This window comes from Zootermopsis nevadensis, unplaced genomic scaffold (assembly GCF_977971745.1).
Source record: "Zootermopsis nevadensis isolate Lab colony 2312 unplaced genomic scaffold, Znev_1.0 Znev_ptg000021l, whole genome shotgun sequence".
NCBI lineage: Eukaryota > Metazoa > Arthropoda > Insecta > Blattodea > Termopsidae > Zootermopsis > Zootermopsis nevadensis.
The window spans coordinates 7,058,499-7,082,053 of record NW_028259153.1 but is presented as its reverse complement, the minus strand read 5'-3'; the positions used below and the strand labels follow the sequence as shown (position 1 = coordinate 7,082,053).

At 38.7% G+C, this 23,555-nt stretch overlaps 1 protein-coding gene across 3 annotated transcripts; it reads right to left on the bottom strand.

Annotated features, from left to right (window-relative positions):
* Positions 1–8,809: 8,809 nt before the first annotated feature.
* On the bottom strand, positions 8,810–19,674 carry LOC147873170 (uncharacterized). 3 transcript variants are annotated; one of them, XM_087352497.1, is made up of 10 exons: positions 19,617–19,674; positions 18,772–18,935; positions 16,731–16,832; positions 16,457–16,540; positions 16,049–16,132; positions 14,814–14,909; positions 13,008–13,175; positions 11,447–11,677; positions 10,430–10,765; positions 8,810–9,545 (listed from the first exon to the last, which is right to left on the bottom strand). In XM_087352497.1, the coding sequence occupies exons 1-8, from the start codon at positions 19,636–19,638 to the stop codon at positions 11,570–11,572; spliced, it is 828 nt and encodes a 275-aa protein (XP_087208623.1). In that variant the 5' UTR covers positions 19,639–19,674; the 3' UTR covers positions 8,810–9,545; positions 10,430–10,765; positions 11,447–11,569. The 3 variants fall into 3 exon arrangements, with proteins under 3 accessions (XP_087208623.1, XP_087208622.1, XP_087208624.1); XM_087352496.1 differs by having other exon boundaries at positions 8,810–10,765; XM_087352498.1 differs by lacking the exon at positions 10,430–10,765.
* Positions 19,675–23,555: the final 3,881 nt, after the last annotated feature.

Genomic DNA, 23,555 nt, shown 5'->3' with positions numbered 1-23,555 from the left:
GCGGCGAGTTCTCGAAATGAGAAATGAATTTTAACCACGAGTCATTGATTCTGTCTTCCAACAGACGTTTCTCACTTCTTCTTACGAGCTGTGCCCCTTTTTCAGTTTTCCGACAATCAAATCTTTCCGTTTGTCTTGCACTGCGAAACCCTTAATCTGTAACAGAAAATTGTTTGCTGGTTGGTGATCACTTCTTAAAGGCCTCGTAGAAACATGGGCTTTTCTTTTAAGTTGTTTATTGTCAGGAAAATGTTTTTGCAGAACAAATAATTTTATATTACGAACTGATCAATCAGTGCAATGTACAGCCTGCGATGTGTGTTGAAATATTTGCGTTGGCTTTAAAATTTCTGTAATAGATGTTATAAGCTCAGACATCTCTTGAAGGAGTCAAGGGTATTTAAGAAATGAGGGTGACCATTCTATAGTTCAAATGCTCGCGGCTTGATTTCCGATTTTTAGGTTAAATTCTTTTAAGCCTTCCCCCGCTTTTGAGCCTCTCGCAGTTAATCCGGTCCCATTCGTACACATTCTAGGAATTTTTTCATTATTCAGGTAACAAAAATTCATCCACCACATTGACGAAAGGATACTTTTATTTGGCTACGTGAGTCATAAAAACTTAAACTTTGTGAGCTTGACTTGTAATTTTCTGCTCGCCGTTTCTCCAAATCGACGTTTTAGGGCCCTCTTCACGACAAAACTGCACACGAGTGAGGAGACTGATGTTCTCCTCCACGAAGTCAAATCAGACATGATGACCCAGATACTGGATTATGTTTATTTGCGGGAGGTGGACATTCGCTCCGACAACGCGCGTCAACTGTTCGTGACGGCTGAGTACTTGTGTATTACGGACGTTACTAAACGCTGCTGCGACTTTCTCAAGGACGCGATGGACGTCGTCAACTCTATCGGCATCCTGCAGTTCGCAAGGTAATTGATGTTCATTTGTCATTTGCTGTGACGCCAGACTTCGTCGCTGGAGCGAATCAGCTTTACTCAAGACAGCAGCCGAGTGTCGTGTCGGAGATTAAAGCCTCTGACTGAGGACTGTGCGAAATATAATGCGTTTGCATTTTGTTATTAACGTCCCTGAAATTTAAATGTTCTGATTAACTGCATATGTTTTGATCGTCATTATGAACAGCAGATGAATAATTTTACCATGTATAACGTAAATCGCGACACAATGCAGGGTCACAATTATCACTCTCTTCCTTTCCTTTTTTCTTTCTTTCTCTGCGGCATTCCTTGCTTCTTACATAATCCTCCCAACACCAAAATCAATATTCAACCCCACATTTTTCTGCATACAGCAAAACCTCTGTTAACCGAGCCTCGATTATCCGATTCCCACATTAAGCGACCGAATTTCAACCAGATCGGTTGTGATTGGATTCCACCGGCCAGAATGGTTAAATCGATGTTCACGCGGTACAGTTCATTTATCTAACCTCACCTCAGATTTTGCTGATTATTATGAACACTTCAAGACATTTAGATAATTCGTTATTATCGGGCAAAGACAAAGACCATCCCGCTGGGTCCCGTAGACGCTGAACTCTTACTCCTTCTTGTTCAGGACAACATAGCAAGCAAAGCAGAATCACACCAGAAACTTCAGTTCATGCGATGGACAGAATGACTGATAAATTCACTCTTTTAGTACAGGGACTCCCTCGAACAGCGCTCACGAGTGACTTTTGCCGTCGGCTTGTGCGTCGGAAGAAAGAAAAAAGGAAAGGAAGAGAGAGATAATTGTGACCCTGCATTGTGTCGCGATTTACGTTATACATGGTGAAATTTGACATCTGCTGTTCATAATGACGATCAAAACATATGCAGTTAATCAGAACATTTAAATTTCAGGGACGTTAATAACAAAATGCAAACGCATTATATTTCGCACAGTCCTCAGTCAGAGGCTTTAATCTCCGACACGGCACTCGGCTGCTGTCTTGAGTAAAGCTGATTCGCTCCAGCGACGAAGTCTGGCGTCACAGCAAATGACAAATGAACATCAATTACCTTGCGAACTGCAGGATGCCGATACACTTGTCGGCGTCCATCGCTTCCATCGTGTTCATAAATAAGTCGCGACAGAGTTTAGGAACTTCCGATATACGCAAGTAATCAGCCGTCACAAGCAGGTGACACGCATTTTCGGAGCGGATGACCACCTCTCGAAAATACATCCGAGCTAATTCCGTGTACGAGAATGTCAGTCTGCAGTGTTGTTGTAAAGAGAGTCCTGAAACGTCAAATACAACAATGTCATTAAACAGACACAACAATTATAAATGAATACAACAATGTCATTAAACAGACACAACAATGCCAGATACAATAATGTCTAACGCAACAATGGCTATAAACAAATACAACAATGCCAAAAGCAACAATGTCTATAAACATACAACAATGCCGAATACGTAACAATGTCAATAAACAGACAACTGTTTATTGACATTGTTGTTCTGCTCTCACGAAAACACGTTACACTACCCCCTCCTTAAAGCTGCTCGTCCCGAGCAGCACCCGAATACTACGCCAACCTGTCCAGGTGGACTACCATCATCCGGGCGCTTGCTGGCGGCATGTTTATGTGCGTTATAGATTATCCTGTAGTGCAGACTCCATTGTTGACAATCCCACTTCTGACACCAATGTAACGTGGGTCGGGTTTGCGACCTTGGATTGTCAACCCTGATTTATTCACGTCAAATTAAATCAGTTACAGTGGTCTGCACATACAGTCATCTCTCTACAACAACAACACACTCGAGTCTCTGTGCGCACACACACACACATTCTCTTACGCTCTGTCCATCGAGTCTATGTGGTCCCCGAGCTCCGCTCTTCGCACTCTTCTCCTACACGTCGGCCCGTAGCACCCCACTGGACACACGCTGGCCCCTCGGCCGCCCCGGTCCACGTACCCGGTGCTTGCTCACGCAGCCGACCCGTCCTTACTCGGCGTCGCACCAGACCTCTCGTTGTCTCCACTCACTCGACTCCACCAATGTCCGCAACAGCATACCGCTTGCAACTCACTTCTACATCCTGATTCACACTCTCCTCAACACTCTTAAACAATACAGCCTCCAACAGTCTCCTCACAATACAACCTCACTCTAACACTCTCTCATTGTCATTGTCATTCGGCTTTCATACAAATACAACAATGTCATTAAACAGACACAACAATTATAAATGAATACAACAATGTCATTAAACAGACACAACAATGCCAGATACAATAATGTCTAACGCAACAATGGCTATAAACAAATACAACAATGCCAAAAGCAACAATGTCTATAAACATACAACAATGCCGAATACGTAACAATGTCAATAAACAGAAAACTAAACTCTTTATTGACATTGTTGTGCTGCTCTCACGACAACACGTTACAATATCTATATTCTTTCTCTACATATGGCACGCTAACTCAATTATGGCGTTTTTACTGATCATTTTTCATCTTTCCGATGTTCACATAGAATGTTAGTTGCGAGAGTCACGACCAAATTCACGTAAAAATATAGAATAGAGTATGCACTTTAAGATGAGGCCTGTTTCGATTGCTAGTTTTTGCTAATGTGAGTGTCGTGAATTTTTTCCAGAACTAGGAGAAATATTTCCGTTGTGCAAAAGGAATACAGATTGTGATGAACGTTATGCTTCTATTCTCAAAAGATTAGATATTGTAGAATGTTCTTCCGAAAATAGAAACCGTTTAAGGGTGATTTTGATGAAACTGCGTAGCATTTTTAATAAAAAGTGGGTACAGTGACACCGCAATAAGAATTTCTTTTTAGATAAGAATTCTAACTGGTTAGATGTGAATTTGAAATTGCCAGAAACATCAGTAGAGCAGATAAAACAAAGTAACAGGGATGACCCATCGACAAGTGCAGTCAGGGGTAGGCGAAGAAAACTTTTTCAAGAATGTAGTGATTGAGGAAAACGGAAAAAAATCAGCCTTTAGTGGAAAATCCTGAAGTATCAGCGAATATTTCTGGAATTAATGAAGATCTTATTCACCGATTTTCTATAATTTTTGTGCACCTTGTCCTGTGGATACACAGTGAATGTTGAGGCATTTAATAAATATGCCATGGAAACAGCAAATTTATATGTTAATTTATATCCATGGTACTACATGCCTGCAAGTGTCCACGAGATACTGATTCATGACGGAACAATTATAGAATCTGCCTATCGGATTGTTATTTGAAGATGCCCAGGAGGCGAGGCACAAAGATGTCGGAAGATACAGACTCGATCATGCCAGGAAATGTTCGCGCGAACGAAATTTCGAAAATGTCCTGCACATGTTACTGGTTTTTCTGATCCTTTAATACCGAAGATTAAACAGGCCTCAAGAGCGAGGAAGCCACATTTACCTTCTGAAGTACTCAAATTATTGAAGAAACCGGATATTGATACCGATAAGCAACAACATGAGGACGAGGAATGATACAGCTCTTCGGATGCTTCGGATGTCTGTTCCGATTAAGAATACTGACATGAATAATGCTCTGAGTTAAATATTTATGTATTAATGTTGTGTTTTCGAAAGTAGAGTAGCTTTTATAATTATATTTGTATTGTAGTGATATTTGTTTCTACTAACTTGACTTGAATGCATTATTTTCCGGTATTTAGAGGCGTATTTCGCCCTTTTTACACATAAAACTACTTAATATTTATTACAAACTAATGTATCACACTTTTTGCTGTCAGAATTTTCTTTTTCAATATTCAGATTAAAAAAAATCAAATTTCGATTTTTTCCGGCTAGAATCGTAATCTATCCCACTGTGCGCCGTGAGATTTCATGACAATGAACAAATAACAAAAGACAAATAGCCCTATAACAATGCGGGTTTCTGAATGAAAGGGGATAAAACGTTTCACATACGAACTGACGTCTATTGTGTCCTTATTTTACATGATAATCAGCCACGTCGGTAAATAATCATACCTGAAATATTTGCTGTGCATCAAGAGAATTAATCTGTGGACTGTAAAAACGCCGCCGTCGTCCAACCTCAACACCGCGTCACAGAAGAATAATACTCATCGAATACCTTCGAAGCCAGTGGTTAGTAATTTTAAACAGTTTTTTAATTTTTATGTAGTGGTGGCTGTTTTGAACATAGCATCATTGAGTTGTTTTGTTGTTGGTCTGAATTCAATGTTATATCCCACGTTTGCTTTATTGTTGGTGGACTAATCGTTGTTGATGTTGGCATTGTATTCAGAATTTCAAATACAATGTAATTGCCTGTATTCGGCTCTTAGTTTAAAGTTTGATATCTACTCATTTACCCCGCGTATATCTCTATTGGGCTAGGTTAGATTGTTAGGGTAGACAAGTGTGTCTGCATAAAATTTAGGCTTCCTGGGTGGTCAGTTCTTGGTTCATTTGCATTAGGTACGCACCTGCACATCGGTCTATGACGAATTACTGCACATACAATAGGATTTGTTTCATGCAGTGTGCACAAAGTATACAAATTCCACGAAGTAAATCTAATAGGAAGCACACACACGTTTAAATTCGTCCCTGTAGGGACGAATTTGTATGTCATTTTCGGCGTTCTCGTCTATTAACTTTTGGCTTCTGCATTTATTTAATTCTGTGGTTTATAATTTAGTTTAATTTTGGCATTACGCTCATGTCATCATTAGAACATTGAGGTTATAAGATTCTGAAGAAGTTAATCATACTGCGTGCACTCTGATGGCAAACATTATCTTGGGGCAGCTGAAACTTTTTCGATCAATTCCAAGACACGACCTGTGGCTATACTAGTATCCCTGCTTTCAGCGGTAATGGTGCCGTGTTGATGTTAAGTCGCAACAAAATTGTAACATTTTTAAATTAGGTATGTAATACTGAGTGTGGATAATGATTTTATACTTTATTATGTGTACTTGATTTGCAAGAAGTGCGTAATCATATTTGTATCCTTTTTTATTGTCCAAAGCCTTGTGGGAAAACTTTGAATATTCTTTTCTCCTCAATTACTTCATGAAGCAATTTGACAAACCTGTCTCTATATCTTTCTTCTTTCCTTTGTGGGGGATACAGTTTGTCGGGAAACTTGGTATATACAGATCAGTTATGAATGGAATATTTAAACTTTGGAATCAAAGTATTTTCGGCTAGTAGAAGTAGTGCCCATGACCAGCTTTCATTTTTAAAAAGCCCATTCTGATTAGGGCTTGCTACACAAAGAAATCGGTACTGTATGAATAGTTGTATACATATACTTCAGTAAAAATAGTGTAAGTATGTGAGAATATTGTGGAAGTGAAACTTATAAAAATGCAAATGTATTTTTAGTGCATCGTAGTAAGGTAATGTCTTAAATTTTTATGGACATAACCCAGTCATAAGAATAATGATGTGGTTGCCAGAATGAGGAATTTTACATTTGAATGCATATCACCTGACACTGCAGACTTTAACTGAACCAAGCCAATGTGGGATGAAAAAGAGTTTTTATAAATATTTTAAGTCTGTAGTGCTTTGTGTTTTCAGGTGAATATAGTAACAGTCACCTAGGATGCAGCGACGAGGAGGGAAGTGGATTCGGATGGATGATCCTCCACCACCAGAATATGAGTCACCAATGACACCACTAGATGGAAGTGGGACAGAATTGCAGGAGCCATACACCTCTTAAACCCCCTACAGCAATCAGCCTGCCACCCCGCTGCATACAGGGCATGTCAGGAATTATTTTCCTTGTTTTTTATTTCCAGTTTCCACTTAATTTTATTACTTCATAAAGCTTACGAGGTGCGATCGGAAAGTTTCAAGAGTGCGCCTATAAAAAACACGTACACTTATCTCAGGTATTAAATTCGTCCATCACCCTCGAAGTAGTTTCCCTGGGGGTGAACACAACGATCCCAGAGTCGCTGCCAAGCCTGGAAGCATCCCTGGAAATCTTTATTTGTCAGACTGTCAAGCACCATCTGCGATTCTGCCTGAATCTCTTCTATCGTCTCAAATCTCCTTCCCTTTAGCTGAATTTTCATCTTTGGGAAGAGGAAGAAGTCACACAGCGAATAAGGAGGGTGCGGGATGAAGGCCATGGTGTTTGAGGCCAAAAACTGCCGAACTTTGAGGGCGGTGTGCGCTGGCGCATTGTTATGATGCGTCGCATGTGGAGTTCTTCCTTTAGAATCAGCTGACAGGTCCCATAGCCTATCCCAACAATGTCGCACAAGTCGTTGATGGTACGACGTCGATCTTCGTGAATGTCCTGCCGAATCTTCGTAACATTTTCGGGCGTTGTGCTCGAAGATGCTCGTCCAGAACGCTCGTCATCATCGACAGAGGTTCGGCCATTTTTAAAACGTGAATGCCACACAAAAGTTTGTGCACGACCCATTATTGACTCCCCAAATGCTTGCTTTAGCATTTCATAGGTTTCCGTAGCCGTTTTGGCGAGTTGCTTAGGGGTACTTCCGTGAATGCCATTAGTGACAACTACCTTCTTATTAACGTCAGGAACTACACGCAAATGAAGGCCAAAAAGCTCCTACCAACTTCACCTATTAAAAACCAACTACCAAACATATCCATAACCTAAAAAGCTTCGAATAATTTATGAAAGCGACGCCGCGAGAGGACAGCTAGGATCGGAAACTACAGCACAATTAAATTAGCACGAAGCACTATGAAACAAATAACCCACATTTCGCCACTAGATCGCCTACGTCCTGGCACACATTCCCATCTTTATCACAGCCTCCATTGTGAACATTTTCCTTTCACTTTCATGTTCAAAGCCTTCTTTGGGATTTGTCTATTATTCATTCTTCTTCTGTTCTTTTGTTAGTTTCTCTTCCATGGCATTTGACTTAGATTATCTTTCATTTTTCATTTTCTATCCTATCTGTTTTAGTTTTTCAGTCCATTCTTCTTAAAAATCGCATCTCTGCTGCCATTAATATAGTAGTTCAAGAGTTTACTATTTAACAAAAGAATTATGATCCTTAAATGCCAATTAATTTCGATTGAAACTCTTTAATTTTCATATTTGCACTTTGTGGATATTTTAAATTTATAAAGTATTTCCATAAAATATTTCTTATCTAAATGTCAGACTGTATCTTGTCGTCCAAACACCATACCAACACAATGCGAATACCAGTAGCACCTTCTGCAGCCAGAGTCAGTTTCTATTTTACTATAATAATCCATGGCGAAACAGCCCTCTGAGAGCCAAAGCCGACTAGCTTGATTACTGGCCTCACGTTCACATGCCTAAGCAGAGGTGAACGATCATCCTACCAGATACAGGGTGACTGTGGAAATGTTTTGCTCCTGATTTTGCCAAGAAGGAAGAAATAAGAGACTCTGCTGCTCCGAGCATGTTTAAGGGAATGAGATGATGGAATTTGTTGTTATTGTGAACTGTCTAGTAACTTACGTAAATGTTCAAGAAGCATACTTACTACATACGTGCTATCTTTCAGTTCTTATGATATGCAAATTGACATGCTTTCTTTTGCACCCGTTCTAACTCCCTGTAAGGATCCCAGCACGCCGCCCCATATTCCAGAATCGGACGCACTAGTGACGTGTAGGCTAGACTTTTAGTGTTACTATTTCCGTTTTTGAGAACACGCATCGTAAAATGAAGTGCCTTCAGGCTTTCTTCACCGTACAATTTACTTGATCAGCCCAGCTTAAGGGAAGAGCAATACTCGGAGTGTTCGAGAATTGGGCGATGAAGGGAATGTTTGAATTGAACGCCAAAGAAATGACAGCAGGCTGGAGAAAATTATATATTTCACTTTTCCATGATTTGCAGTTATTCAACAAATATTTATTCCAGACGTAATTTTAATCAACATGAGATGAGGCTTTCATAACAGTGAAAATCTGGGCCACAGTCTTCCACGGTATTAAGCCACGTAGTCAGGATTTAAGATGGAGGTAATAGGTTTCTGCAAAACCTTGGTAACCACAAACAGGACTACAAACTGTCATAACGCAGATTACTACAATTCCAATTAATTTACACCAGTTAACTAGTTTAGAAACTACACACCACAGTGTAAAGTTTAAAATTCTAAAACTTTGTGAAACAGTACACAGACTTTTTTAATGTACAGCCATAGTCAGTTCTGAAACTCTTATTCAGAATGCTTGGCATTGCAAGTACGAACAACTCAAATAAAAAAGGCAAACCTTCCAATGGCAACTACATGAAATAGAGGTCTTCTACAACGATGTAAACAGTCTCTGAAAGAAAGTTTCTTTTTAGCAATGATGTTACTTATCATTTAATAATAATATTAAGCTTTACAGCTGAGTAGATAGAAAATCCTTTGTAATTTCTGGCAGTCTTACTTTACCAACATTTCATATGTCCTTCCTGTCTTCATCAACAAGGCGACGATGAAGGCCTCAGGGTCCTCTCAAACCTTGGTAAGCTTCTTCCAGACGGAACGGCGCTACAACTCAGAGGACAGCAACCAAAGCCACCAAGATTTTCGTCTCTATCTATGAGGAAGTCACAAAATATCTCCATAATAGAGTCGTCCGGACACTTGACGTACAAAGAAATATTTTGAGCCTAGTTTACTGGAAGACAGAGCGCTTGAAATAGAATATTATAATAACGTAATTGTAGAATGCTGTGTAATTTGATACAAATTTATCTAAATTATGTTTTTAGTAATATACAGAGCACCAACATGTGACATTTATTAACAAGTTAAACAGCATTATGGACTATCTTTACAAACCGTAAACGGAATTTGTCATCTGTGGGGATATAAATATTGACTATCTCTCTGAAAGCTGCCGTAAGCAATGTCTAAATTCTCTTTTAGCAACGTTTAATCTTACACCTACAGTTAAATTTCCCACAAGAATTCAAAATAACTCAAACTCTGCCATTGATAATATTTTTGTAGATAGTTACAGGTTAGGACACATTTCCATTAAACTGGTAATAAATAAGCTATCTGATTTTGATGCTCAGCTATTACTGGGTACTGGGAACGACCCGTTCTTCAAGTGCCTGAGCACTGCGGGTTCCAACTTTTCGTTGGCTTGGTCTATAGACATTCGGTAGGACTCCTTGGGCGAGGGATCGGCCGTCACAAGGCCTCTACTATGTGCACAGGACAGCAGAGCACAGAAAAACATCCATGGCTTCAGTGGGATTCGAACCCAAACCAAACGGCACAAGACCACGCCTCAGACCGCGCGGCCAATCTGAAGGCGCGTTTCTTCATATTAAAGGAATAATTTCTGTCTAATAAACTTTAAAGGGAAAGTTGTGTTGTACGCGATTTAGTTTCATATTACAAATACTCGATCTAATTTCCTTCAATCTTTCTGCGTAGTTTTGTAAGAATAAATTAAAATAAAGTTTATACAAGATGACGACCACAGCCGGTTTTGGGCGTCTTGAGCACTGGGATTGTGGGTTCTCATCCAACTCGCGTTTTTCAATCCTGTCTCGTGCAAGTTGACATCTTTCCCTTGTCAAAGGAGTCCTGCCGAGTGGCTTCAAGGATTCGCATTTGCTTCTGAATTGGAACACGCCAGAACACGGGTACGGGAAAAACTGGATAAGAGGAAATTCAATGCCTATTAAAAGCATTTTCCGTTTTCTGTAAGCTGCGCAGACGCAGTAATCTCGTCAAGTCGCTCCTCTGAGTGCACGTGTACCCTTCCGAAGTCGCGTCACGAGTTCCTGATGCTTGAGGCGCCTGCAGCGAGCAAATTTCAAATTAAAACTGAATAGAAATTATTTTCCATCACACAATTTGCTTCGAGTGGCAGAGCAACGGAGTAGAACTTCCAGCGAATGCGTCTTTAAATTGTTCAAGTTGTTGGACATCTCCAACCTGAAAACTAAAGTTTACAAAACAATAATCTTGCCTGTTGTTTTGTATGGGTGCGAAACATGGTCTCTCGCTCAGAGGGAGGAACACAGATTGCAGGTGTTTGAGAACAGGGTGTTGAGGAGGATATTTGGGCCTAGGAGAGAAGACGATTTGGTATGGGAAAAAAATGCATGAAGACGAACTTAATCTGCTCACATGCATTCAGTCTATCAACGTGTTTCATGCAATCCGGTGAGGAGTTACTTTGTCATGGGAACGGTTCAGCAGATAAGATATCGCTGATGTCATTGGTACACAATAATCTGGAAGTACGGGTTAGACTACTTCTCTGTGCAATTGCGACATATAACGGGTCGTTTCTCCACGGCCCCCAATAATATATGATTGAGTGTGGAGTAGTCATGAACTGCTATTGATTTGGAAAAGAAGGGAACAACGTGGAGGGAAACCCACAGCAATACCAGTTAAGAAATATAATTTTGGTTGTGCCTTGTGCTTAACTTGGAAACTGTTTCTTGTCTGTTGTTATTTACTGTCTCTCACCTCATTTTCTTCAGCAATTTCGGCCTCTGCTTCATCTGTGTCCTGATCTCACACATAATATCCAGTTTCCTTTTCATCATTTCCTCCATGTATGGAGACATACACTTCAGACATGGAAGCAGATTAGTCATTCACGTTCCTCCGGCCAGTGTTTTGCAACATATCTAGGAGAGCCTTTATGATGTCCTGTTGTCCCTGTATTACGTTCTCCTGAATAGACACCGTCTTGTCCTGGAATAGTAAAAAATGTTAAGTATAATCCGAACTATTGGGGAAGGAAGTGTTTTTCATAATATATGGAACATGAGTTATTTTCTTCTTCAAGGTACCATGATATTAGGAAACATATGCATAGCACATAAAGTCTGCATGCTCCAAGGAATGTCAGATTTAGATATGGCATCTCTGATAGCAGCCTTCAGTGTAAGCGGGAGGGATCTTTTTCATAGGGAAAGTGTTGCTCAGGTGATCATGTAATAACAGACAATTCCCCCTCATGGTTGTGGGAATACATTGATATTCCCCACACAGTTAATACCACTCGCAAAAATGGATGTGATTAGTCCTATTTACTGCTAGTTATTGTTCGCTTTTAGCAAATATGGAAATGTGCAGACACTTTCCAATCATGTTCTCAAATGTCAGACTTCAAAGCTGTTTAAGTGCACTACTGAAAAAAAATTTATTCATTGTAACTTTTTCATGTACATATATCCATTGGAGCAGCCTATATAGTTTTCTTGACTTTGAACACACTTTGTAATCTCTTTTCATAAGTCTTAAGACTAGCTTGTCTGGATGAATGAATAACCTGTCAACACATTGGGAGAATTAGGGAGGCCAAAGCACACTCCGGGCTGTAGCGCCTGGGGAGAAGAAGATATTGCGAGAATTATGGCGGTGAATAATGAATCTGTTTGTAAGACTTGAGGTTCTCACAGCGGTGAATATGAAGATTTCTGTCTTCTGGGTTATTGCGCTGTGTAGTCTGGTCGATGTTAACCAACGTTTCAGAGGTCATACTGCCTCCGTCATCAGGGCGCCCTGATGACGGAGGCAGTATGACCTCTGAAACGTTGGTTAACATCGACCAGACTACACAGCGCAATAACCCAGAAGACAGAAATCTTAATGAATCTGTTTGCTGCTTAAATAACATGCACGTGGACACGCATGCCTTGGAAGGCATTCAAACCTACGACAATAGCGTTCAGTCCAACCTAAGACTAACACACCAAATCTAGGTCGTTCAGTTTGACTTGTGAAACAAACTATTCAGAATTGACCAACTGATCAAAGGATTTTGCTGCGTCCTTCATCAGTCACCTTACAGGTAGAGACAGCAAGGAATCAGTAACTATTACCAGGCTACAGGACCCTATTTCCATGTGAAAGGGACATGTTACTCTCCCTCACATGTAGTGACAGAATTCATAAATCATACTTGGAAATCCCCTGTTCCACTAATTATGAAGAAAACAATGCCACATGTGATCATCATATGGTGTGTTCATGTATGTGATAGTGGAAACTTTCTAGCCAGTACAGGCTTCCGACTTACCAAGATTTCGTTCATTGCACGTTCCTCTTTAATCCCGGCCTTCAGCGATTTGATGAGACGTTTCACTTTGTCTCTCTTGAGCTCATCTTTCACCTCGAGCTCGTCATCCACCTCGGGGTCATCGTCCACCTCGGGGTCATCGTCTACCTCGAGCTTATTGTTTTGATCCTAGGACCAGAATGATAACATTTACACTTATGTGTCACATAATTATGATATAGGAGGAGAGATCTAAATCCAGTTCAGTGTTCACAGCATTGATTTTTTTTACAATGGGTATAAATCTCGGAGCAAATCCAATTTGCACTCCTAAAATTTAAGTGAGGGAGCTAAATCTTTGTATTTCAATGCACCTACTGTTCGCACTTTCAGAGAAGATTTCAAAACTAAAGCACAAGCACTTCTAAACCAGGTTCATAATATGGAAAAATACTGAATGAAATAAACGTGCAGAATTTGTGAAAAGTGCAAAAAAACTTGGTTAATGCCTTCCTTCGGAATATTTTCTTCCCTTCTCTACCATCCTTTTCACAGTATCCGCATTCCTCGAGGGTTACAGACTTTGGTCCCGGACACTACATCCTTCTCTGGATGAAGGAGTAAGTCGTCGCAGAACCAACATATTTCCAGAATTATCTCAGTGAAGTAAGTAAATTGACACGAGACAAAGAAACATGCACAAAAATATATAAATGACTCGAACACTAACAGCATTCTTCACTGTATATTCAAAATCACTCTGACAAAATCAGGTCCATGAGCTGCACTTTATGATTGAGGTTTCTGTGGAAATTTTGACAAACACAACTTTGAGGCAGACAACAGCCACGGCTGTTTCACTTAATCGCCATGCGACCTTGAAAACAAGTTGTCAGTGGAACCACGGTTCCGGAGAATTTGACGTAAATACGTCTATACAGAAAGGAAGTTTATATATTGGCTTTATTCTAAATATTTCCTTTAAACATAATTTACAATTGTGTAAATTTTGATTAAGACATTGCTTATTTAACTTGAATTAGTTACGCTTAAGATGGGTCTGTGGTAGCTGAATGTAATGTAAAGTAATGTATTTTAATGTATTGTAATGTAAGGTATGGTAAGGTAATGTATTGTAATGTAAGGTAAGGTAATGTAATGTTTTATAGGTAACAACAATGCCGAGTAAACAGATGACGTTTTCTAGGTAACAAAAATGCCGAGTTCCTTAGGCAACCATTATTGTCGATTTGTTGATAAACAGATAAAATTTCCTAGGTAACCATTGTTGTTTATTTGTTGATAATCCATTGTTACACTTTTTCGTTTCACTTTTTGCCGAATGACACTGACCCTAAAATATAGACGTATTTACGTCAAAAATAGTATACAAAATTGACAATTTCTTTATACTTGGCCGATGTGTTGCATAAAAAATGAAAAATCTCTTGGCAGTGCGAAATAGTTTAAGCTTGAATAATGCAATAACAACGAAAAAGGAGAATTTGATTACCTCACAGCTTCTGCTTGATAAACTGTCTCAATAATAAATACAACAATAAATGTGCATTCACCTGACAATTTTCACTACTAAATAAGCAGCGTAATTAATAAAACGTTTATTCCTTTTGTGTTAAAATTACACGATACTTACACACATTAACAGAATTCATAAATTACCAATTGAGAATTCCCCGTTCCTTCGCGTATGACAATCTTGTCGAAAACAACGTTATAGGGTGTGATCTTACCTTAATATGTTACAGGTTATAAACCATTTTTCATAATAGCAAGAGTGTCCTAGAAAGTAAGGGTCCCAAAACTTACCAAGTGCTCATTTGCTAAAATTTCCTCTTGTAGTCCCGCCTCCAACTCTTGATTTAAATGTTGCATAACCTCAATCTTTTTCTGTTGGACCTCGATCTATAACCAAGAGAAAACAAAATTTACGCTTATGTCTCTCAGAACTCTGTTACTGCTAGAATGACGTCCATTTTATTTAGAATTCACAATATGCTGTGGAATGCAATTTAAACGATGCATTATGCATCTCATTGTGTTGTCAAGTGGATTTAGTTTTCATGAAATTTGGTATTTAGACCATACAATCCCAAAGCTCATAACAGTAAAGATATTCTACATGGTAATGTGCCAGTCCAAGTTCATAGTGCGATTCCCGAAAGGGCTGAACCTCGAGATGAAAGGTAAACCAAGCTGTGATCAGTAGATTTGGCTTATATAAACGAAGAATGTGTAATTAGACGCCTTATTTCAATTAAATTTGACTGAGTTATTAATTTTGGCCTTGTTAAATGTATTAAATTGAAAGAATGCAGCCACACGCAGTCGCTTGGGTGTCTCCCTCCTCGACATTCCGTCTGGAGGGAGCGAGACGTAAACAAAGTGCACTTGAGCCATCCGAGACGTGGAATGAACCCTTTCCAGATGTGAGGTAACGACTTCATTACGACCATCGCTTCGCTGTGACGGACCAATTGAATTTCAATACAGCTTATGGGCGCATTCCCACCGCTGAAAGAATCAGATTGCCGCATTTAATTCACATTCTATGGCAAATTACGTAATACAGGAGTATTTCAAGAGCGACTGTGGTTGCGGGGCTCTCTTAGCTCTCAAGTGTATGATCTCCAGGTCGTGCAGACCATGCACCACTTACTGCAGATTCTTTGTACAATAGTTGATTCAAAAAACTGCCTAGTATAAAATGCGACTCGTCTTCAGAGTGTCTCAAGAGACAATAAATTGAACTTCTCCAGGCTCACCAGTGGCATCTTTTGTTACTCGAGATCCCTCATCCCACGTAAAACATCAACTCCACCACCGCCTTCTCCGTATCTTCTCTGGGAATCGGAGTCCCATGCTCACCGACCTAAACCCACGCCCACTATAAAATTTTCGTAAAATCCCTTTCGCACTTATTAAAAAGATCGAAGCTGCAACTGTACGAGCCCCTGGCACGTCACTGGCTTTGACCAGTGACCTAAACAAACATCGAGACGCAGAGTGTGGAAGGACGGTTGCAGTAAGGAGTACAAATTTACCATCACTTCCGGAGGCAGATCCAATTCTTCCGGTCTCTCTTCTAGATCATCTGGACACACAGTCTCAGCATTCATGACAGGAGTCTAGTAAAAGAAAAAAATAAATTTAGTAGATAGACCTTTGTTTAATTTTCGTATTTACAGTGCTTTCAAAGTTATAAGGTAATTTACATCCATCTGACTCTGTTGCCTGTGAATTAACATCAACAAAATGTGGTATTTTGTCACTGCAACCCCAAAATATGATGATAGTTTAAACGGTTAGCCAGTAAGTGTTGGTAAATATCACACTCTATTCGGCATATTCAAATTCACTGAATATGCTATCATTGCATTTACATCCTTCTGTAACAAAGCTTCAATTTTGCCATCAATGAACTTCAATTTGAATAAAGGCTCGATACGTACCGTGTTATTCTGAGATGCCGAATCTCCTTCTAGTCCTTCGTCTGGCTTGACTAGATACACTGCTTTCCTGTTCTTGGTGGGACTCTAGCACAACAATAAAACAACATTTACAATCGAGCGTTACTGTATCCCTGATATCAATGCAAGGATCTTCATTGCATTTCTTATTTAGTGTTAACAAATATATAGCAGGCATTTTACACAAATTTTATTCTTTTGTGAGTGGATGAATTGTAATGAAATTTAGTATTTTGACAGTAAAGGTTCCACTTACCACTTCATTATTTGCTGGATTTTCATTTTTGTGTCTCCCTACTACTTCTTTAATGTCAGCTACCATTCCAATAAAGTAAACCTTCAGGTCTGGTATGAGAATCTGGCACCAAGAGAAAATAACATTTACAATTGTGTGTCACTGTTATGGGCGGAAATATAGGTAAAATATTTGGTATTGATACCAGAACAAAATTTGGCAGTGGAACCATGGTTCCGGAGAATTTGACGTAAATACGTCTATACGGAAAGGAAGTTTATATATTGGCTTTATTCTAAATATTTATTTTATACATGCTTTACACTTGAGTAACGTTTGATTAAGACATTGCTTATTTAACTTGAATTAGTTACGCTTAAGATGGGTCTGTGGTAGCTGAATTTAATGAAATGAAATGAAAGGTAAGGTAATGTATAATAATGTAAGGTAAGGTAATGTAATGTAAGGTAAGGTATAATAAGGAAAAGATAATGTAATGTAATGTTTCATAGGTAACAACAATGCCGAGTATAAGATGACGTTTCCTTGGTGACAAAAGTGATAGTGGAACCACGGTTCCGGAGAATTTGACGTAAATACGTCTATACGGAAAGGAAGATTATATATTGGCTTCATTCTAAATATTTCCTTTATACGTGCTTTACAATTGAGATAAGATAGATTAAGACATTTCTTATTTAACTTGAATTAGTTACGCTTAAGATGGGTCTGTGGTAGCTGAATGTAATGTAAGGTAAGGTAAAGTAATGTAATGATATGTTTTATAGGTAACAACAATGCCGAGTAAACACATGACGTTTTCTAGGTAACAAAAATTCCGAGTAAATAGATGTTCCTTAGGTAACCATTATTGTCGATTTGTTGATAAACAGATGAAGTTTCCTAGGTAACCATTGTTGTTTATTTGTTGATAAACCATTGTTACACTTTTTCGTTCCATTTTTTAGTTTCACTTTTTCGTTCCACTTTTTCGTTCCATTTTTTCGTTCCACTTTTTGCTGAATGACACTGACCGTAAAATATAGACGTTTTTACATCAAAAAAACACTACCATTTGTACATTACTCTATTCATCTCATTCTCTCATGAGAGAATTAACCTTGACAATATTTGTTATCTATTTATTAATGCCACAAAGACTTTACATGGAATAATTAATTTTCTTCTTCTTTCACGGAGGACAAAGACTATAATATACGCATTTTCATTAGTTCAAGAAAATTATATATGTGCATAGGCCTATTCATTATGTAAAAAAATGATATACATACATTGGCCAACATACGTCATCTCAGATCACTGAGATTAATTTACAGTAGACAGATTCCACCTTCCCCACAGAAGCCGTTCAGAATATATGTCCAAAATAAGGGATTACATCAGAAACATCTATTAACATGCACTCAGACAATGTTTTATGTGCATAAAACTACATAGTGCCAAACGACAGTGAATAATGAATTGGAAAGAAACAACCATCAGCTAATTAACGATAATATCACATTATTTGACTGAAGACACTTAATAAAACCACGAAATACCTCACAATTTGTGGTACTCACACTGCCGAGAATTACGATAACTGCTTTCTGGGTTCTTGGGGCATGTGCCCTACTATACTTCTACCGACGTACTATTTTATCTACTATCTTTTAACCAACATCCTGATTAAGGAGCAGCAAGCAGCTCTAAAACGTCGGGTTACACGCCGAAAGTGCCAGAATATTCCTGAGTTATTTAGCCGAACCTTAGATTATCTATCTTATGATAGTCAAATCACGTCAATAACACTTCAGGTGTCAGAGAATTTAACTGCACATCGCGTTTCGTATTTATTCTTATTTAAGCACTAACCTACATCCACTTGTGTGAACTAAGCTGCCGCTTTCAATGTTTCTCGGAACAAAATTGCATAATACTCTCTCCTTCCAATCGCGCCAACTAAAACCCTGGACCAATGAAAGTACTGCTGACTGGTCTACTACTCTGTGCTCTCCTACCAACCCACAAATTCGATCAGAAATATTTACCTCGTACTTACCGTGTAAACGTATAATCCTAACAATATCAGAGCCAAGAACCAAACCACATTGGAAGGACACAAATAGCTCGGTAAGACCGCAGTGCATGATTGCTCTGGAGACTTTATCTGGAAGGCGATCTTTTCAATGATAGCGACCTTCGGGCAAAGTAGAAACAAGACAGCTGCAACAGCAAATATTACACCATTAATTCCAATACTTAAGCTCGCCTGTTACTGTGGTCCCCCTTCGAAAATAGACACTAATCTCCTCAAAAATTTCCATTCTTTATTTTAACTTGCAAATTCGTCACGACTTCCGCCGCTTTATCACGCAAAAATCAAAGAATATTCTCCTCTGCATCTGAACTTGGTCCTTGGGCATCCCTAGTCTTTCTTATTTTCTTGACCACAGAGGCAGAGTTTCAAACCCAATGAATAACAAGAGGTAAAATTGTGGTTTTGGATTTATAAAACTTTACGAGTGTCTGGATTTTGTTACTGGCAACAAAATTGCAGTCTGACGCAAACGGAATTTGCCACCTCCAAACGTTGTTTGTGTTATTTACACGAATCATTTGTTCTCTAAAGTTGCAACTCATAGTTATTTGAAGCCATTATAGTAATTTAGTAATTTATATTGGCAACGTAGAACTAAATAACTTTTACTTTGTCCTTACAAGATAAATTCCGAAAATGAAAATTTGAAAAGCATTTCGGACTTCTGTTTATAGGGTCGGAATTGATGGGAATGTGACACTTATCAAGCAATGTTCCATACACAATCACATTCTCATAAACCTTTACAGAATATGGTTGCACTCAAACATATTATAATAATTTTAAATATTCACAATTCTACTTACCAATATCTGTATTTCCGAACATGTTTACAACAAAATTATGTCCTCACTAATACAACACTTTTCTAGGGCAATGCAAATAATAACTGTTTATTGGAAACAATGGATTGTTGTAAAACGTTTCTATTGTAATGCTATAATACTTGTTTCCCGACAATGGACTCCAAATAATGACAGCTAGATCAACCACAGCCTACTATATGCATAACTGACTAGATGGCTTACCGAATCAGAAAGTTCATCACCGAATTAACCAAAGCCGTCCTGGCCAACAAAATCCAGTCTACTTCAGCTCACATCTCCCAAATCTCATATCCTTTTTCAATTGCCATGCTCATGCCAAAGAGTTCGTCCTGGCCCGAGGCTTAGTTAATGTGTTCGTAGCAATGTTTTTTTACGGCGAAAGGTAGTTTACCTTACCCCAACCCCCAAGCTGGAGGAACAACCCCTCAACGGCTGCCCACGACTGCTTATTCAATATATTCGCAGCTGACCTCCATACCTGGAGGCCGTCCCTCTATCCGCAATTTGAAGACACGGCATGCGGTGGTATGAGGGGACCCCAACCGTACATGGTCAACTATATGCATGTAGAATTAGTCCTCGGGAGTACTGAATTTCCTACATAGGTAGGAAATTTCATGACCAGCTGAATGACTGGGTATTTCTCAAGGGTAGGCTTGCCAACTTCCCAAACGCATACAGCATGTTTTAAGCACAAGCCAAACTCTTACTACAGTAATGTGTGGTACGAGAAATATAACTGTTCCTTTATTGTCTTTGCAGTAATAAAATTATTAATCTTATACTTACTGAAACAAAGAAGAAGTAAAATATTCGTCTGCACTAAAATCATTCCTTACATATGATGAAAGAATGAAACAAAGCACCATAAGGTATTTAATAAATTGAATTATGTTATTTAAGCACTTCCTTATAGCTTTCAATTGCCATTTTTCAGAGTGTATGATCAACAAATGTTTCCATATTTTACATATCCCGAACATAATTTTACAAAGAAACAATCTGTAAATCCAAATTACTTTAAAAATTCATATATTGCAAGATGAGAAAATCTGTGGGAACATAAAATGTACGCAAGAAGAATTTGAGGTTATGATGGAGTGTATATTCTGCATATTTAATTGCCAGGAATGGAGGACATACTACACTCGAGTATCTGTGGACTTCAGATCCTAAAAGAACTTACATATATATTTATTACAATCCATGGTTCCATAAGATAGTCAGATGACAACTGGGTGTGAAAATTGTCATAATAATGCAATATTTATTATAAAGTACAAATCACACTATTATAAAAATTTCACATAATAATAACAAAAGGTTACCCTACAGTAATGATAAGTTACAAATGAATCTAACCATTACATACAGAAGAGAAATTATCAATTATTTGTAAACAATATGTAAATATTACATGATATTCATCGCCCTGATGACGGAGGCAGTATGACCCCTGAAACGTTGGTTAACATCGACCAGACTACACAGCGCAACAACCCAGAAGACAGAAATCTTCATACTCATCGCCCTGATGATGGAGGCAGTATGACCTCTGAAACGTTGGTAAACATCGACCACACTACACAGCGCAACAACCCAGAAGACAGAAATCTTCATACTCATCGCCCTCATGATGGAGGCAGTATGACCTCTGAAACGTTGGTAAACATCGACCACACTACACAGCGGAACAACCCAGAAGACAGAAATCTTCATACTCATCGCCCTGATGATGGAGGCAGTATGACCTCTGAAACGTTGGTTAACATCGACCAGACTACACAGCGCAACAACCCAGAAGACAGAAATCTTCATACTCACCGCCCTGATGACGGAGGCAGTATGACCTCTGAAACGTTGGTTAACATCGACCAGACTACACAGCGCAACAACCCAGAAAACGGAAATCTTCATACTCACCGCTGTGAGAACCTCAAGTCTTACTTGTAGAAAGTTTCGTTAAATCTGAGGTTGAAAATAATAACAAATACACACAATAAGTTACTAAATAAAATTTTAAAGACATTTTCGTCATCCTAAAAGCATTGCCTAGTGTCTCATACAAGTCGTTAATTTCACGAAATAAGTGAAATATATTTATTCAGAGAAAAAGAAGCTTACTAATTGTAACTCGTTCCACGAATATTATTTTTATCTATCATTTCATATTCCAGTTTTGAATAACTAAAATGTTGTAGCCTGGACCAAAGTTATTTAACAACCCCCCAAAAAAATACTTTTCCCAGTCTATACAAGCAAATTCCGGCGATATTAAGTGAATAATCACCTATTAGTCAGAACATTAACTAGTTCGCCTCCAATGAGAAGGCTTCGTTGGAAACATTAATGGGTGTGAATTAGACTGAACAGAGCTTATTGACCAACTCTTATAAAAACAAAATGGGTCTTCATGTTTCACGGCATGCAGGATGCTCTCGGCCACCCCCGCAACTAGCAGTTTCTCAGATGTGACTTTATCCCACAGCATTATTTACTTAAATTTAAAAGGAATGTGTATTATCTTTCTTTAGCAAGTTACTGTTATTTCTAAATATAAAGTTAACGCTATAATATATGCAAAAGTAATGCTTAAAATCCTTATGTCACAATGTAATTAAATGGGCAAAGTGTTCAATCAAACCCAATGCCTAATTATACCAAATATTGTGATCAGTTGATTAGCATTCATTCTTTTCATTCCGGAGGTAATGGGCAAGAAATTTGGCTCAGAGAGCAGCAATTATGATGGATTTGTCCTCGTTTCCAACAGTTTCTTAAGACAATCAGGGGATTGTACCTAAAGTTAGGCCACGACCACTTCCCTCCATATCTTTTACAACTGATTAATTTAATCTTCCTGCCATTCGACAACATTTTTATTTGATTCAAGCCCTAGGGCCGTTGAGGACCTTGGCATTCGGTGCATTTTCCCTGCATTCCTGATGGTCCTTAGACCCTTTCTACTACTTTTTCCCCCACGATTCTCGAATCCTCTTCAGACTCATCTATACATCTCTTGCGTGGTCTACTGCTCTTCCTTCTTCCTTTATGTCCACGCCATCTCTCTGAAATTTTATAAATTTTGCAATATAATACATAATCTGTATCCTTATTAGTTTTGTTTTCTAGCTTTTTCCATCTTTTATGGGACCACAGATTTCTCTAATCATCCTTTTTTCAACTATTCTAAGGGCCTTAATTTCCTCTGAATTCATTGTCCAAACAAAATAGGGTTCCGATTATCTAAAATCTATATTAAGTCACTCCAAGTATATGTTACGCCACGTCGCATTGTTTTACTCTTTTTCAAGTAATATGAATATTGCGTGTGTTTTACATTCAGCCAAAGTGAAGCGGTTAAATAAATGCTTAAAATTACTTCTAATATCCGTTGTAAACGATGAGAATCTCAGTGTCTAATCACAGGGGAAATCAGGGGGTGGGAGAATCACGGCATTTAAGGTAATGCCGCCAACCAAATTATCTTTCAAACGATTTGAAATGAGCGCGCTCTGCCCTCACTGACATCTCTGGTGTGATCATAGACACAGTCTGGAGTTATTATTGCGGTTGGGGTTGTCGTAGTTTCTTTGAGGTAAAGAAAAATCTCATCTCTCATTTCTATGTTTTAAAGTTAAAAGATTGCACGGAAAGTGTAGCTTTGTGTTCTTGGTCCTTTATTTGAAAGTCTGTTCTTCTGAATCTGCAGTCTTATAACACAGTGGGCTCGGGCAGGAATAAATAACGTGTTACGTTAACCACGTCTTGGTTAATAGCACTTTTTAGTGCTGTATTGTCCAGGTACCAGGCAGTTGGAAGGCGTAAAGTCTTCTTTCAGCCCTGTCTTATGATCTGTTAACCTTATTCTGTATTTGATTCTATCTCCTACAGATACTTCGAGTTCCCAGTTTCATT

Bases quoted from the DNA above. Each gene is read 5' to 3' on its own strand.
- LOC147873170 (XM_087352496.1), bottom strand. From the start codon at position 19,638: ATGTTCGGAAATACAGATATTG. The intron at 16,133-16,456 runs GTACGTATCGAG...TTCTTTTACTAG, and splicing joins CGGCATCTCAGAATAACACG to ACTCCTGTCATGAATGCTGA. The intron at 14,910-16,048 runs GTAAATTTGTAC...TCTTGGTTATAG, and splicing joins ATCTGCCTCCGGAAGTGATG to ATCGAGGTCCAACAGAAAAA.